General features: G+C 53.5%; 7 protein-coding genes across 7 annotated transcripts; 2 read left to right on the top strand and 5 right to left on the bottom strand.

Annotated features, from left to right (window-relative positions):
- Positions 1-724: 724 nt before the first annotated feature.
- BBK36DRAFT_1176571 (WD40 repeat-like protein) lies at positions 725-1,959 on the bottom strand (the record flags this gene model as incomplete). The annotated part of the gene is made up of 4 exons (XM_024896025.1): positions 725-1,481; positions 1,566-1,681; positions 1,833-1,874; positions 1,957-1,959. The coding sequence occupies 4 exons, from the start codon at positions 1,957-1,959 to the stop codon at positions 725-727; spliced, it is 918 nt and encodes a 305-aa protein (XP_024747868.1).
- An 812-nt stretch (positions 1,960-2,771) lies between these two features.
- Positions 2,772-3,671, top strand: BBK36DRAFT_1123613 (hypothetical protein; the record flags this gene model as incomplete). The annotated part of the gene is made up of 1 exon (XM_024891078.1): positions 2,772-3,671. One exon carries the CDS (start codon positions 2,772-2,774, stop codon positions 3,669-3,671), a length of 900 nt encoding a protein of 299 aa, XP_024747867.1.
- A 790-nt stretch (positions 3,672-4,461) lies between these two features.
- Positions 4,462-6,937, bottom strand: BBK36DRAFT_1170243 (glycoside hydrolase family 15 protein; the record flags this gene model as incomplete). Its single annotated transcript, XM_024895419.1, has 8 exons — positions 4,462-4,739; positions 4,803-5,015; positions 5,077-5,259; positions 5,313-5,336; positions 5,398-5,835; positions 5,884-6,327; positions 6,416-6,735; positions 6,801-6,937. The coding sequence occupies 8 exons, from the start codon at positions 6,935-6,937 to the stop codon at positions 4,462-4,464; spliced, it is 2,037 nt and encodes a 678-aa protein (XP_024747866.1).
- A 1,240-nt stretch (positions 6,938-8,177) lies between these two features.
- Positions 8,178-9,371, bottom strand: BBK36DRAFT_1123479 (transcription factor IIF beta subunit; the record flags this gene model as incomplete). The annotated part of the gene is made up of 3 exons (XM_024891059.1): positions 8,178-8,528; positions 8,585-8,787; positions 8,852-9,371. 3 exons carry the CDS (start codon positions 9,369-9,371, stop codon positions 8,178-8,180), a joined length of 1,074 nt encoding a protein of 357 aa, XP_024747865.1.
- A 1,367-nt stretch (positions 9,372-10,738) lies between these two features.
- On the bottom strand, positions 10,739-12,092 carry BBK36DRAFT_57000 (phosphoribosyl pyrophosphokinase; the record flags this gene model as incomplete). Its single annotated transcript, XM_024898279.1, has 6 exons — positions 10,739-10,801; positions 10,855-10,919; positions 11,048-11,183; positions 11,242-11,559; positions 11,623-11,923; positions 12,013-12,092. 6 exons carry the CDS (start codon positions 12,090-12,092, stop codon positions 10,739-10,741), a joined length of 963 nt encoding a protein of 320 aa, XP_024747864.1.
- Positions 12,093-13,129: 1,037 nt separating this feature from the next.
- Positions 13,130-13,792, top strand: BBK36DRAFT_1123453 (hypothetical protein; the record flags this gene model as incomplete). Its single annotated transcript, XM_024891054.1, has 1 exon — positions 13,130-13,792. A coding segment is annotated over one exon (663 nt), but the record flags the coding sequence as incomplete, so codon positions are not given.
- A 1,432-nt stretch (positions 13,793-15,224) lies between these two features.
- Positions 15,225-15,795, bottom strand: BBK36DRAFT_66848 (ubiquitin; the record flags this gene model as incomplete). Its single annotated transcript, XM_024898472.1, has 4 exons — positions 15,225-15,318; positions 15,446-15,528; positions 15,612-15,666; positions 15,785-15,795. The coding sequence occupies 4 exons, from the start codon at positions 15,793-15,795 to the stop codon at positions 15,225-15,227; spliced, it is 243 nt and encodes an 80-aa protein (XP_024747862.1).
- Positions 15,796-16,175: the final 380 nt, after the last annotated feature.

Below are 16,175 nucleotides of genomic sequence, written 5' to 3'. Positions count from 1 at the left end.
GGGATGGGATGGGTGTCGAGATAATATCAGAAGGGGTCAACGAGAGGATTGGATTTGCAGAGTGAAGTTGTAGTGCTGGATTGACGCCATCGAGCCCGTCTTATATCGAATCGAAGTGAGGTCTCCCCAAGTTTCGTTTATATGTTCACTTTCAACGATGACACTGTTCTGATCTCTTTTATCCCTGTTCCAGAAGCCCGTGCTGTCAACCTTGTTGAACACGTTTTGCAGCGACTTCTCTTCGGCTTCTCCGCATTGCCTTTGTGTCTACTGTTCATTTGGGGGGGACCTCAATGCTCATGCTAGACAAAGCTAATACTAGTGAGCGACGCACTGACTCCTCAGTAATCAGCAATGGCAAGATAAAAGAGATATAAATGGAAGATGGAAAATGGGCTGATGGCCATCCTTTACTCATTATATGTTCGGCTCAAGTAAGAAGCGGTACTTGAACATCTATGGTGATACTCTCCAGAGCAATATCGCATGCAGCCATCAAGACTCATTGAACGAGGTCAATCATCCATTGAGCCGTATCCATAGTGCTGTTCCCTCTCCGCTGAATAAGGCAGACATGGTAAATCGGCATATCCTAGCCATGATGCTTCCCCCCTCTCTTCTTTTCCTCTTCTTACCTAAACACCTAGCTTACCAGCAAACGCCAAGTCATGATATCAATGTTTCGCATTCTCTTGTCTTTTCCGCTGCGTCTCCCTTGCTTGTCTTACTCCTCGATCGACTTGACGCACTCCCACTCGCCGCGCAGATTCTCCTGCCACAGGGAGACCTTGTTGTCTGCACAGCTAACAGCAAGAACGTTGCCGCTCAGGGACCAGCTGACGCGCCAAACCGGGGCCTCAAAGTTGAGCACCTTGCTTGCCCACTGGCCGCCGCTGGACTGGTCCGACGTCCAGATACGGACCGTCTTGTCCTGGGAGGCTGATGCAATGTACGACTTTTGCAGCACGGTGGGAGACCAGGCCACATCGCGGACCCAATCACTGTGACCCGTCAGAGCCTCGCCCTCTTGCTTGTATGATTGCGAAGCAGGGTCAAAGGCCCAGATCTTGATGAGGTTGTCGGAACCTCCCGTGACGAAGCGCCGGTTGCCAGTGGCGCCGGGGCCCGGGGTGCTGCTGACGATGCTGCCGGGCGTGGTGGCCGGCGCCCAGGAGACGGAGTTGACGCCGAGGCCGTGGGCGGGGAATGTGACGTGGTCGACGCTGTTGTCCTTGAACTCGAGGACGCTGACGTTGCCGTCGGAGGATGCGCAAGCGAGGAGGCAGCCCGCCTCGTGGGGAGACCACGAGACGATGTTGACCGAGGCCTTGTGCAGGGGGAAGTCGTAGATTCGCTGCCACTGGCTGTTCTGGGCGCCCTGTTCCTTCCAGATGAAGACTTTTCCGTCGTAGCCGGCCGACGCGAGGATGTTGCCGTACTTGGGATGCGCCCAGGCGACGCACCATACAGCGCCTTCGTGACTGGAGGGCATCATGCAATATTAGCATCTGAAGCGGCTGTCTTGTCCGAGGAGTACAAGCCAGAAAGGACAGGCGTCGTCTCACCCCTTCAGAGTCTCGACCAAGCGTTGTGTCTCGCCCTCAATCTCAAAGATCTTGATCGTCCGGTCGCTGGAGCATGTCGCCAGCTTCCGGCCATAGTAGTCGAGGACGGCATCGTGCTAGAACTCGGTGGTTCGTGTCAGCCAATGCGCCGTCTTTGGTACTCGTCGTCTGGTGTACAGTGAGAGCATGGCGAAGAATTAGGCAGCAGTCTTGTAGCGACATCGAGCTCGATCGAGGCAGGCGACGGTGGGAGTTCAATCAACATACAATCATATCATCGTGGCCAGAGTTGGAGATGACCTGCGCCGCCTGTATAAACATGTTCTCGATTAGCCACCGCGCAATTGCGCCGCGAGGAACAGAGAAGCCCGCGAAGCTTCGGATGGCTTACCATTTTGATGGTGTGACGGCGGTGAGACTGCAATAGAGAGGGCGTGTGCAAGGAGAAGGAGAGTCGGGGACGAGGAAACAAGAAGAAGCGAAGCAATGCGATGAATGGCGAATCTGGCCTGTGCTGCTCAAAGAGGTCGAGTTGATGCCAGCAAGCTTCGGTACGATGCCACAAGGTACCGCGTTAGCGCCGCTGCGGCTGCAGATGGACAAGGGGTCGAGGTACATGGACGTTCTGGGCGCGTGCACGTGATCCAGTGGCAGAGGTACCAGTACAGGGGTGAGCTTCGGGTTCGTGGAGAGCATCGCGACAACAAAACAAAGATGCTTTGATAAGCAAATAAGATGCAGATAGGTAACTAGGTAGAAGCCGTTTGGAACCTTGGAAGTAAGTACTGCATTTGAGGTATCTGGCAAATGTAAGTATGTGATCATTGGTTGATGCAAACTACAACTGATTCCACATGAGAGGACGAGAATACACCAGTACTACTCTAAAGTAAAGAGACAAAGAGTAGAAACAAACAAACCAACAAACAAGAACAGCGATTAATGAGAGCTTCCTCAAGTAGTAAACGATGAAAATCATTATCGCAATGAGTTTGGCAGACGCTCTGAAAATGGAGTCAACGCCGCCAAATCCATCCTGAAATCACATGCAGCCCCCTCATGCCCATCAAACTCCATCCTCCAATCTGAACACCAAAGCTCTCAGATACAAACTCGACATACCCTGAACCTCACGATCAACCACACCGTCAAATCACCCCCAGCAAACACACACACACACACACACACACATAAACATCCCTCACCATGCACCTCATCTTCGACTTTGACGGCACAATCACCGTCAAGGACACAATCTTCCAGCTCGCCCAGTCCGCAATCCACCTCCAGGCCCAGCGCTCCTCCTCCTCCTCCTCCTCCTCCAACGGCAGCCTGCAAACCAAATGGGACGCCATCGTCCGCACGTACGCCGACCAGCACGCCGCCTACGCGGAATCCTTTTCGCCGCCCCAGCACGAGCGGTGCGACCCCGCGCAGGAGCTCGCGTACCTGGCGTCCCTCAGCGGGACGGAAAACGCATCGCTCGACAGGGTCGAGGCGTCGGGCCTGTTTGGGGGGCTGACGCCGGAGGACCTCTTTCGGATGGGCAGGGAGAGGGTTCAGGCCGGGGATGTCGTTGTTAGAGACGGCTTCGTCGAGACGGTGAGGCTGGCGCGGGAGAAGGGCTGGCGGGTGGGCGTCATCTCCGTCAACTGGTCTGCGGCGTTTATCCGAGGCGTGCTGCATCCGCTGGGCGATGATCTACCCATCGTCACGAACTGCATTTCCAGCGACGGCACGATTCACGGGCCCGAGGGCTTCAACGGGGGCGTCCGGCTGACTACGTCCCGCGACAAGGCCAATGTCCTCAGCGAGCTTCTCGCTAGATTTGAGCACCAGCAGCAGCGCTCGCCGGGTCCGACGGTCTACTTTGGCGATTCGACGACGGACATGGAGTGTCTCCTCAAACATCACGGCATCGTCATTGCTGCGGAACAGTCGAGCAGTCTCATGCAAACACTCGAGCGAGTCGGCGTGCGGGTGCCGCATGTCGGGAGCGCGCAGGACGGCGAAGCAGCAGCAAACATTGCCTGGGCACGCGACTTTCGGGAGGTCCTCGAGAGTAAGGTGCTGGAACGCATTGCAAATGGGCTAGCGACGGAATGAATGACGCAACACTTCTTTTTTCGATATCAAGCATGGTGAGGGTCGGGGCATGGGGGGAGTATTTCTCGGCTTATATGAGATTCCTACAAGTACCGGGAGTCGCCGCTCATCTTCTCGTGAGGTGACATGCTTCGATTGTCGAACTACCCAGCCTTCTTCTGCACTCAAAATCCTGTCTGTCACCCTCAACTTTCGCCATCATTCAACCTTTTTCAAAATCATCGCTGCGCAGTCTCATTCCATGCGGCACGCAATGTGTGCTCACGCTCTGTTACCGTCAAGCCACAAAAAAGACGCCCAGGGGCGGAACTTCAAACCGTGCAGCACCAAAGACTATGCCGACATGATGACTCCCCATCATCAAATAGACTCGGCGAACTTGCGCCGAGAGAGCGAACGGTGCATCACGTTGGACCACACAAGCACCTCTCTCGCGGGCAACCCTCGCAAGAACGGCGAGCCCCTTCACAGACGCCAGTCAGAGACGACGGATGGGACTCACAAACCATTCAAACGTGGCAAGCCTATCCGTTACAGACGACGCCTATCTGCCATCTTGGAGGAGCCATGTACACAGCATTAGAAGAAGATGATGAGCTCGCCTTGAATTCGTGAAAGCTATGGAAACATGTTCATGGTTCATGCAACAGAGAACATATAGATACATGGGACTCGCATTAGAGCCCATCCAGGCTTGCGACAACGACGACCCCAACAATAATAGGGGAAGAAATACATGCTCCTTCATAGCAGCAGTATTGAGTCCTTTGTACAAGAAGCAAGGCACAACTCAGTGTGAATCTTGCCATCCTTCAAACACACGGTCCAGGTTGAAAGCCGCGCTGATCAGCGACAGGTGACTGAACGCCTGCGGTGTGTTGCCCAGCTGCTCGCCGCTTCGAGAAATCTCCTCCGAGAACATGGACAGGTGGTTCGAAAATTGGAGCATATTCTGGAAGAGATTCAGGGCCCGAGGCAGGTACTTGGGTTCGTGGATGCTTGCGCGCGTCAGGGCCTCGACGAGCCAAAAAGTGCAAATCGAGAAGGCTCCGTCTCTCCCCCCAACACCTTTAGATGCTCAGATGATTAGCTTCGTCACCCTCTTAGCTTCCGTGTCGAGCCATGACTTACCGTCATCTGACTGGTCAGTATCATAGCGAAACACCAACCCGGTGCTCGTCAGTCCTCCTTCCTCAGGCGGCAGCATGATTGCGTTGAGCGTGCTGGTGAAACGGGGGTCGCTAGGGGAGATGAAGAATACAAGAGGGGCCAGCAAAATGGATGAATCCAGCACGGTTCTGTTTTCGTAGCTCTGAATAAAGGATTTCATCTCCGTGTTGTATCCTGTAGCGTCCCGAGTCAGCACGAAGCTTCAATTTCTGAGAGGGAAGAAGTGTTTGTAAACCTTTCTCCATAATCTCTTCATAGAGGCTATCGCGGGCTTCCAGCCACTTTGCTCTGTTCGGGCATGGGAGACATCTCTTGTCGGCAAGCCGAAGACCGCGGTCAAATGCCACCCAGAGCATGATTTGCGAAATAGTGAAGCGTTGCTTGTCGCCTCGCACCTCCCAGATGGACATGTCGGTATCTATACTTGGTCAACTTACTTGCCCCTGAATAGATATCAAGTAGCAGACTTACCGCCAATAATGGTCAAGACATAATCTGCCGGGCAAGTATGTCAGCAAAACTGTTCCGAGAGCGTCGTGTGATGAACGGTACAGACCTAGCATTCGCCGAACAGCACACCAAATGTCCCAAGACACCGGCTTTCCGTACTTGTTATACAAGTAGATGGAGTCCATCAATTCGCCGTACACATCGAACTGGAGGTGAAATGCGGCACCGTTGCCAATGCGGACAGGGGCACTGCCTCGGTAGCCCTCGAAATGATCCAAGGTAATTTCAGGGATATCCGTCTCCCCGCGAATTGTGAACATGATGGGCAATCCACCATCTGGCCCTACCGACTGAGTGAAGCGCTCCATGATGAACTCCATGTAGGCGTCCGCCTCGGCTTTGAAACCCAGGCGAAGGAGAATATAAATAGTAAAGCTCGAGTCCCGGACCCACGAGTAACGGTAGTCCCAGTTCCTCACGCCCCCTATATCTTCAGGCAACGAGAAGGTAGGGGCGGCAATGATGGCTCCAGTGGGTTCTAGTGCTCATTAGCCATGGCTTCAGAAGATAGTGTGGCTCTTGTGCAGCGTACCGTATGTCAATAACTTGAGAATCATGAGACTCCGAGACACGACTTCTCTCCATCGCCCCTTGTACTTGGACTGAGATATGAAGTTGTACCAAAAAGTCTGCGTATCGTGCTGCTGGACGTCCAAGACTTCGTCCGTGATGACTTCCGTGATGTGGTTGGGAATGTCATTTCTTAGGATAAATGAAACAGATTGGCCAGCAGACAGGGTAAAGCGAGATGTGATGCCTTCGCCAAGCATGCCTTCTCTCAGCTCTTTCTTAAAAGGGATATCCGGATAGCTTTGCCCGGCTGCCGTGTCAACAGCCACGTCAAGTTGAAGCTGAACATGCTTGCTGTGAAAGGTCGCCATCTTGCTTTGCCGGCGCTCACAAGTATGTTTGTCGCACAAAAGTGTCGTCTCGTGGGGATCCAAGCCATAGCCAAAAGCAGGGAATATCTCAACATCTGCGGCAGGTGTGTATTAGTTTGCATACCGCTCTCTGACGCTCCTCACGGGAAGTTTGCTCATGCAAACAATAGCAGTGCAGCATACCTATGGGCAATGAGCCGCGGATACACTCCACTCGTCGTACGGTCCATTTCTTCAGCTCCTCCTGCACATTCGTGGCCTCGCGATAGGCGTTTTGCTTGTAGCCCTTGGTCATGACCTTGGCGCTCTTGGGCCGGGGAAAGAAGTCGACGACGTCCACGACGCCGTCCTCGTGGATGTACCTGGTCTGCAGGATGCACGAGGAGGGCAAGTACTGCTGCTTGGTGGTGCAGCCAATGTCTGGAGCCGGAGAGATGCCAAAGTAGCCGCCCTTGTTCTTATCCAGCAGGCGACAGAAGACGGACGGCGAGTCAAAGTCTGGCCTGCGTCGAAGTTTTAATATCAGATGGACTTGTGACTCAATATGTTGATGGATATCGGCACTCACCAGCACATGAAATCGATGCTGCCGTCGAGGCCGACGAGGGCACAGGTGTGCATGTTGCCCACGATGCCATAGTCCTCGATGGGGAGGTAGCCGCCCGACTGGACTCGGCGATGGGGAACTGAGTGAGAAGTTGCCATTGTGAATGTCAAGTACGAGCGAGGTTGAGTCTATGGTGACAGCTCAGTGTAGGTATGCTGGATGCTTCACGTTGAGCCTCTGCTCCAAGTATCTACTATTGGCAGCTCACTCATAAAAGGACGAGGCTGGACAGAGAGGGCAGAAGCAAGCACGCCGGGAAACGCGGTTTCTCCAATCTAATTATAATACACTATGTGACAACCCCAGTTGGAGGCAGGAACCCCGTCCCCGAGAACCTGCTGCACGAGTACGAGATACATTGCGAGCGTGTCCACCAATATTGGGGCCGAGGTGTGGGCATGTTAGCAGCTGCCGTGAGGTCATCGTTGGCTGCACTAACAAGCCGTCTTGCCGTCTGCTTTGCTCTGTCGGAAGTATGGAGTACGCCGGGGCCGAGTACTAGGTAGGTAGTGAGGGATTTGGCATGGAACCAATGACCCCTCGGGGTCGCAACTACTATTCTGGAACGGATAGTTGCAGAATGACAGGCGGAGGAAATAGAAGGTGCAGCTGAGTCGATAGTCGTGCTGTGCTGATACTGCAATCGAGATTGTGGTGCTCAACCTGACGATGACGTATCGACTTGGCACAAGCTCCATGCAGCTAAGGCAGTACCTTTCCCTGGCAGAATATGTACACAGGAACGCAAGCTGGTAGACATTACACACGTCGCCATATAAACCCTATGGCTGACAATGTTTGTTCTCAAGATAAGAAAAGCCTTTGATATGACGAGTTTTCCTGGCAGGAATTGACAGCTTCCACAGGTATCTATTCATGCAATGCCACAAGGACGAATAAGGTACTTCGTACGCAGTCCCAAGTGTCGGGGCGAAAAAAGGCCGCCACTTCCGAACCAAGCATGAGCCGCGGCTAGCCAATCAACAGCTCAATCACAGAAGTGCGCAGTAATCGGGCGTACAACATACGGATCTAACATCGTGAAGTGCACACGAACCGATTCAACCGTTGAAGTTGGATCATAAACTGGAAAGGCAACGTTCATTGTGATTCTTTGAATTCTCTATGCCGTTGGTGAGAATCATTCATAGTAGAGGGTATCAAATGCCCCAAGCGGCATGATCCCATTGCCTAAACGCCCAAACGCCGGTTCACAGCCTGAACCCCTTTCCACGAAAACCGTACCGTCACTTCCTCCTCTGAAAGTGAACCACCATCCTGTGCCATGTAAATTTCACTTCATCACACAAAAGCGAAGTAGTGTGGAAGCTCAGGAGATCACTGCATGACCAGCACATCTTCCATCTCTTCTCCCTCGTCGTCATCCCCATCTTCATCCATGGCCTCCGCGGCAGCCTCTTTGGCATCGTTGCCGCCCTTGTCTCTATAGGCCTCGCTCAAGCAGTAGTGGTTGGCAAATGGGCCGCTCTTGTTGAGAACAGCAACCTCTTCCAGGACCTGGCGAAGGTAGGAATCCGGCTGCTGGGTTCTCTGCCGCAAGGCCTTCATAGACCAATACTGATACTGCCGGAAGCAATCGAAAATGAGATCGAGAAGCTGGTTCTTGGGAATACGAGCCGCCTTGAGGACTTCGGTCTTCTTGGGTTTGAGAACCGAGGGAGCATTTTTCTGACAAGGTGTGTTAGCAGCAAGACCGGGTGACCGCCGGCAACCAGTAGACGTACGATAAAATTGCCTCCCCAATTGACGGAGCCCGCAGAGCCGGGGTTGATGATGGAAGACGCCTTGTTCCTGCTGATGATTTGAAGCTTCGATTTGGAGTTTTCTGCTTCGAAGATACGCTTCGCCAGGAGCTCCTCTTCCTCTCGAAGGTTTCGCGGTTCGACTCGTAGATCATATCTAATTTTGCCGAATATCTTTGTCTTCTCTGTAGCGAAAAAGTTTAGCATCCTGCGAGCACGCCTACCAATCCAATGACGGGCCAACCATACTCGGAATAGCCTTGCGATAGTAGGGCTGATACCGGCTCCTTCGATCGTAGGTTGGTCTCTCGGTATTGCCATTGTTTCCCCTTTGACGCAGAAGAGCGAGCGGGATCCCTGCGCTGGCCGCCTCAGCTCTCGCCTTGTTCTTGGTTTTGAAGCCCGGCAAGTCCTCCTCGCTGAAGATGAAGGCATTGTTCACGTCCTGGTCGAGAATCTCCAGGTCGTACTCCTTGGGCAGAAGCTGATGCTCGGGAAGGCCCGGGGTGAGAAGCATGCGCAGCTTCGTAAGCTCGCGAGGGCTTCCGTCCGGCAGCGTGTCGCCCTGCGGCTCGTTCCACGTCCGCAGCGTGCCGATCTGGATCTCGTCGTCGTCGCCCAGCTTCTCCGTCAGCTTCACCCAAGCGTCCCACATGTACTTGGGGACGCGCGCAAGGTACAGCGTCTCAAAGGTGTTGCCCGGAACATTCTTGTCGTAGAAATCGAGGTCGCCTGCGTCCTCAAAGAGCTCCTCCTCGTCAATCGCCATGGGCGACGCCGGCTCGGCTTTGACGAACTCCGACTTGACGTTTGAGTCGGCCATGTTGATGCTCCTTCGGCGAGAGCACTAAGAGTTCGAATCGGACTATCGGGCGCGGGCGAGCGAGTCAACGAGCAGCGGCGGCAAGATGGCGGGCGACTCTCTGTTGCGGATGTGAAGATGCAGAAAAAGACCCCAAGGCGTCACCGCGGGCTGGAGCTGTGAGGTGACGAGGTACAAGTCCCAAGTACCGGCGCTAGCCTGACGTGCCCAGCCTTGTTGGAGCGCCGTTTCACTGCTCCGGTGCACTAACAAACAAACTTTAGGCTTCCCAGGTTCCTCTGCCGTCTTCACGCTCGGCACAGTCATGTGACAGCCGCTGCGCATTGACATGCACTGTACCGAGTACGCCTTGAAAGTACCTGTCGAGCGCCGTTTTGAACGGAGACGGACAGCAAACACCAGAAATGGCAGATGCACACATCCGTCGGTTCCACTCCCAGTGACCAACAATTCAGACTTCGCCTCACTTGTGCACTTGCTTGGGCAAACCAAATGCATCAACAAGAGACACTATCTCAATCATCGTCTAATCAAATGGCTACTGAGAGTTATACTCCATAGTAAAGAGCGATTTTCACCCTGGAGCTTAACCGCACGGCTACTTCGTGCACCAAAACTACGAGGGAAGCCTCGCTTTCACGGCGAAAGTCGGAAACGTTTTCCGTCATTACCGAGGCTGGAAGTGGTGTTGATAGCTTCAAGCAGGCAACTGTCACTCTTTTCAGAATCACATTTTGGCCGCGAAGAAGTCGCTGGGTAGTACATATATATTGATACGCTATTCTCATTTTTTTAAGCCTATGTCGAAATCTCATAATGCGCCTTTCAAGCAGATGCGTATTTTCCATAACCATTACCGTAATTCATCCAATCAACCAAACCATCTGCAAGAGATTGTCTTTTTCTCACAACCCGTCGGTTCTATCAGTCAAGTTTCATTGCACCTACTTGCAGCAGTGCATGCCTGAACCAGTCTGAAAAGCATAGTTTCTTTTCGAGCTCAGGAGGCCGGAACATGCCCCTGTGTAAGTGACCTGGGCGACGACGCTGCTATTGTAGCTCATGTGGTCAGAACTTGTGTTGTCAGATATTCATAGCGGGACCACCCAATTTCATTCTGAAAAAGTAAAGCAGCTTCAACAGAATATCGGCACTCTTATAATCCCAAGCATTCGTAGGCCGGATATCTAATCGAGCCATCCGAAATGCGTAGCTTCAAGGCATGTCAGCATGCTTCTCTTCCCCTGAGCGTGAAGTCTTTGTACCCACCAGATATGTAAACCAAATTAGAAGACGCGCGTCGAAGCCATTATCTAGACGGGAACATTCGTGAACAGGTATGAGACCGATTCGCCATTGTGGGTTCGACGAATAGCCTAATAAACGTCAGCGCCCAACGTGAACACATCTTCTAATAGGGATATCATACCTCGGCAAGAGTGCCAGACACATCGATGACCTTGAGCTTGGGGCATCGCTCAGTCTTGTCGCCAACTGCATTTCATGGTTAGACCACACAACTTTGGGGTCAAGGAACTCGACATAACCTACGAGGGACAGCTAATGACATGTTAGCGACACATTGCTCAGAACGTGATACAAGCTCATCAGGGACAGCTTACTGTTGGTGACGACAAGGCCGGACAGATGTGAGTTGTTGATGGTATCAATGGCGGTGCCGCTAAGAATACCGTGCGTTACGATGGCAAAAACTTGACGAGCGCCGTGGCTGTTGAGAGTTTCTGCCGCCTTGGCCAGCTATTGAAGCACCGTTAGCTGCATGACCATGAGAGTGAGAGGTCTGGATGACGCATACAGTTCCGCAGGTATCCGCCATGTCGTCCACCAGGATGGCCACCTTATCCTGGACGTCACCGACAAGAACCATTCGGCCCACGACATTCGGCCGGGGACGCTCCTTGTGAATCAGAGCAAATCCGGTGTTGAGACGATCAGCCAGCGAGGTGGCACGCTTCGCACCGCCGGCATCCGGGGATACAATGACGCAGTTCTCGACGTCTAGGTTCTCGCTGATCCACCGGAGGACGGAGGGCTCGGCATACAGGTTATCTACGGGGACGTTGAAGAAGCCCTGGATCTGGGAGGCATGCAGGTCCATAGTTATGACATGGTTCTAGCGCATGTTAGGGTTACTCAGTTCAGAAGCAGAGCAAGAGGGACGTTGGTTTCAACGCACGCAGCCGGAGACCTGCAGCATGTTGGCAATCAACCTAGCGCTGATGGGCGCGCGGGACTTGTCCTTCTTGTCCTGCCGCGCGTAGGGGTAATTGGGAATGACGGCCGTGATGCGCCTGGCCGAGGCGGTTCGGCAGGCGTGGATCATGATGAGCAGCTCCATGAGGCCGTCGTTGACGTCTCCCGGCGCCGTAGACTGGAGAATGAAGACGTCCTCATCTCGAACCGACTCGCCAATGGAAACACTAGTTTCCTGGTTGGAGTAGTTGAGGCTCATCGTGTTGGCAATGTTAATGCCGAGTCTGCGGCGAAATCAGCCCGGGTCCCGCATGACTGCTGCCTCTCTTGACTGTCCCAGATCTCGTTGCATCGACAATCTTGCGAGACATACCGATTAGCGACTAGAGCACTGAGCTCCGGGTGGGAGCTGCCCGAAATCAGCTTGATCTCGTTTGCCATTTGGTCCAGCATTGCCAAGGATGGTTGCAGATGCCCTTCTGCAGGAGAGAAGAAAAAAAATGTTTGAAGAAAAAAAAAGAGTGGGGGCGGATGAGGAAGGATTCGGTGGTGGTGTGCCGCTGTCGGTGGTAAAGATGAGGCGCTCGTGGTGATATGAGATGCTCAAGAAGGGAAAGATGAAGAGCTGTCCGTTATTGATGCAAGATCTTCTGTAAGGAGTGTTTGTTGACCTTTTTCACTTGAGATATTGAAACTCATCGATCGACGCAACGGCGTTTGAGTCAAACTGGGACTGAACCTTCAAGGAACAACGTTAGTCCTGGTCGGTGGCTTGGACCACCAAACGGACGGTCCTCGGCGTGCGAACTCAATACCCGACCTGTCAATGGACGGAAGTCAAATACTGTGCACTGTGCACAGTGACGAGGAGCTGTTGGGCCGGCTTGCGATACTGTGTCGCTACTTAACCTTCGTACCATTGGCGGGGCCCTGGCCAATCTGTTTTCGGCCTAGCACAATGCACAGAATGGCTCGTGCACGAGGCTGACGACTTGACCCTTTCCAGCAGCCGACGTCAGATAAAGGCCGGCCGCAGCAACCCCGAACCCTTCATCTTGAATCCGCGCATCAACTCAGCCTCACCATCGAAGCCCCGAAGCTTATCTCAACTACACGATCCCCTTTTCTCCTTCGTGCCATTGATTTACTTCTTATGGCGTCTGCTTAACTGCCCAGAAAGCCTTCGTGGGCGGGACATTTGCGCCACGGATTCGCCCAACTCACCTTGTCCTTACCTGTTTGACCCTGACGACGAAAGCCTCACTTTGAACTCAGATCAAACTTTGAGGCGGCCATTTGGTCTGATCTCCTACAACAACAGCCATCCAATTATCATTGTTTACTTTTGTCTAAGCAAGCTTTCACCATCTCAAGCTTTCACCATCCACTCGCCTCACTTTTGACTTTGGTGCTGTTGTTACGCATCTGTAATAGACTGTTCAATACCTACCTATATAAGCCGGGTTCTCCCCCCTCGACATCTGCCCATCATGTCTCCCGTCAAATCACTCAGAGAGCTCTCCATCATGGCGATCTTCCAGAACATCCGCCAGGTCGACAACATCGGCTATCTCAGCTATGAAACCGTCCGCTCTATCCTCTTGAGGGTTGAGAGCGCCGCCCAGCTCCGACAGATTGAGCTGAACTCGCCACAGATCCAGGGCCAGACGGCCGAGCTATGGGTCAGGCTCATTGAGCGCGACTTTCCCCTCGAATCCAGGAACAGGGCGTATCAGCCCAAGGACCCCAAGAACTGGTACAGAGTCTGGGAGAAGTACAAGGTCGAGCAGGAGAAGTTCTTGGAAGAGAGCGAGAACAGGCTCAAGTCCGCCCTCAACAGCCTCAGGCAAGAAGAGGAGAAGAAGACGAGCAAAATTATCGAACTCGGCGCCATTCCCAGCTCGAAGAAGGGTGCCATCAAGCGCCCTCACGCTAGAACCTCCAACACCCTCTCGTTCGGTGGTGGCAGTCGCACCAAGACTGCCAACGGCGCGAGCGTCATGCGCAAGGTGCGCCGCGAGGCCAAGGAGATTGCCCAAATCCACGGCACCCTTTCCCGGCCCATCAGGACGCCGCCTGCACGCTCCGCCGTCACCAAGGCCCCAGAGGCCATGGTCAACGACCACAAAAGGGCTGCCCTGCCACCATATCGCCCTGCCCTTCTCAAGGAACCCCTAAATGACAAGGACTTGGACCCCGTGCTGCTGAGAGAGTTCGAAATCGACCCTGAGAGCCGAATCGAATGGCTCTCAGAGGCTGCCCTCGAGAACTATGAGAGGCGAGCCTCATACCTCTCAGAATCCGATGAGAGCGGTGACAGCGGCCACGCCCAGCCGAAGCAGCCAGCCAGCGCCGCGCCCAAGCCCGCTGCCAAGCTCGCTGCCAGACCCGCCGCACCCAAGGCGCCGATGACCTCCCTCCAGCGCAAATTTGGAGGCTCCAAGTCTGCTTTAAGGGCGCCGCTCGCTCCCTCCGCGCCCGTCATCAAGGCACGGGAGCCGGAGCCAAAGCCGGAGTCAGAGCAGTCAAAGGCCAAGCGGCCTCGACTTCGCCCGTATCCTGCGCCAGATCTGCCCAAGGCGCCGACCTCTTCGTCCTGTGATGAAGAAGACCAACCTGAGTCGTGGCTTGAAGTCCTCGACAAAGTCGACGCTAAGGTTGAGGCGGAGAGGGAAGCTCGAGCACCGGCCGGAAACGCAAGGGTTGCCCAGATCATCCGCAAGCGCAACAATCCGGACCTCTTTGCGACGCATCCCAGGAAGAAGGGGTTCCGTTGAGCTGGGAGGGCGATGTTTGTTTCTCCTTTGTTGGCTGGGAATCTGTGGGGCTTATTGCCATAACCCTCCTGTCGTTGTTTCACCCTTTTTCCTTTCTCTTGATACCTGAGGCGAGATATACCCACGACGATTGCTTATTGGAGGAGTTTCGGTACAGCCTTTGCGGCTTTGGAATTTGGTACAGCCTTTGCGGCTTTGGAATTTGGTACAGCCTTTGAGGCTCTGGAACTTGTGTTTGCGGAAAAGGGCGCGGGATGTGTGTGTTTTTTTCCTCGTCTTTGGTTTTGGTTCGGACTAGATGGACGGTTACTTGCAGACAACACTCGGCTGCACGTATACTAGTAGAAGCGGTTACAGGACTTTCAATAGAAAAGGTTTTCGGACCACACCTATGTTTGTGCTTTCATCAAGTGAAAACCCCTTTTTTTTGGCCCTTATAATGATGCGTGATTGTCATTAATTACTTCCAGCCGCCATCGTATATCCGTTCACGAAAGCTCGATCCCAACTGCCTTCTTCGGCCCATGTGTTACCGTCAAGACAACGTCCATTTCCCAAGACAGAGGACACAGCATCATAGAGAGCTTCAAATGTATTTCCATAGCTCAATCTATCAAATGGCCCAATGTACGCACGTAACTGGCAGCAAAAGCCCCGTTATATCAAGCCACCCAAACTGTTGCCTTTTTAACAGAATACTTTCCTCCCCTCTCACCTCTCGGGTTCCCCCCCTTTCAAGAAGACATATAAGGTCGACATCATCGCTTCGCTTCGGCGTGGTTCCGTCGCTAACAAACAAAATCCATCCTCATCCAAAGTACCGTCCCCCCCTAAGGGCGAGGACGAGATGCAGAGTGTCGCCTGCGACAAGGTTGTACTCGGCCGCGGTCTTGTCGTCGGTCCTGCACAATCATCGAATTAGTCAGCTGCGATGTTGTGTGTCTGGCCTGGCACCTGCTCTCGGGTTTTGCTTTGGAATGGGGGGGTGTGTGAATGGGGGTTGTGGCAAGGGGGGTTTTTTTTTCGTACATTTGCTTGCCGCCGTGGATGAGGCGCTGTTGCACGGGCGGGATGCCCTCCTTCTCCTCGACCTTTTCCTTGATCTGGGACACCTGCGCCGGGTGGGAGGAGCCTGTTTAGTCTTTCGTTGTCTTTACGATCGGTAGGTAGGGGGGGTCCGAGGCGCGCTGTATACCTTGTAGTCGAGCTCGATGTCGAGCTCAATCTCCTTGCCGGTCAACGTTCGCACCCTGTCAGGTTGTTGCACGCTCCGTGTCAGCCACTTCATGGAAATCATTCGGGTTTGGCAAAGTGTGCCGCCTATCCAGGGAAGCACGGGCGAGGTCTCTCTCTCTCTCTCTCTCTTACTTGATCAACATGTTGGCGGTGGACTTTTGCGAAGTGCCGATGGATGAGCAAGGCTGGTGTGTGGCGTTGAGTGTGTTGACAGAGTTTCGCAGGCGCTTGCACCGACAAAAGAGGTTCTGTCGTGACAAAAATGTTGGTTGGTGAAGGTGACAAGTTCGGGGATTCACAAGGCTGACTGACAGTGACGGCACGGAAAGCTGGAAGTGGGATGTCGGAGCTGGTCTGGTGGGGTTACAGGCATAGGCATGTACCGTTGTACCTGCACCGGCAGCCAGAAGGTTTGATTGGGCATGTCAGGTAGGGGGACTGAGAACAAGGAAGAAGAACATCACTATTTACACTGAAAGTATCAGGGAAAACAGAATGGATCAGAAGCAATAAACAAATGGCA

Source organism: Trichoderma citrinoviride (genome assembly GCF_003025115.1).
Source record: "Trichoderma citrinoviride strain TUCIM 6016 unplaced genomic scaffold BBK36scaffold_10, whole genome shotgun sequence".
In the NCBI taxonomy this organism is placed as follows: Eukaryota; Fungi; Ascomycota; class Sordariomycetes; order Hypocreales; family Hypocreaceae; genus Trichoderma; species Trichoderma citrinoviride.
The sequence above is the reverse complement of the archived record's forward strand: the minus strand, read 5'-3'. Positions and strand labels throughout refer to the sequence as shown.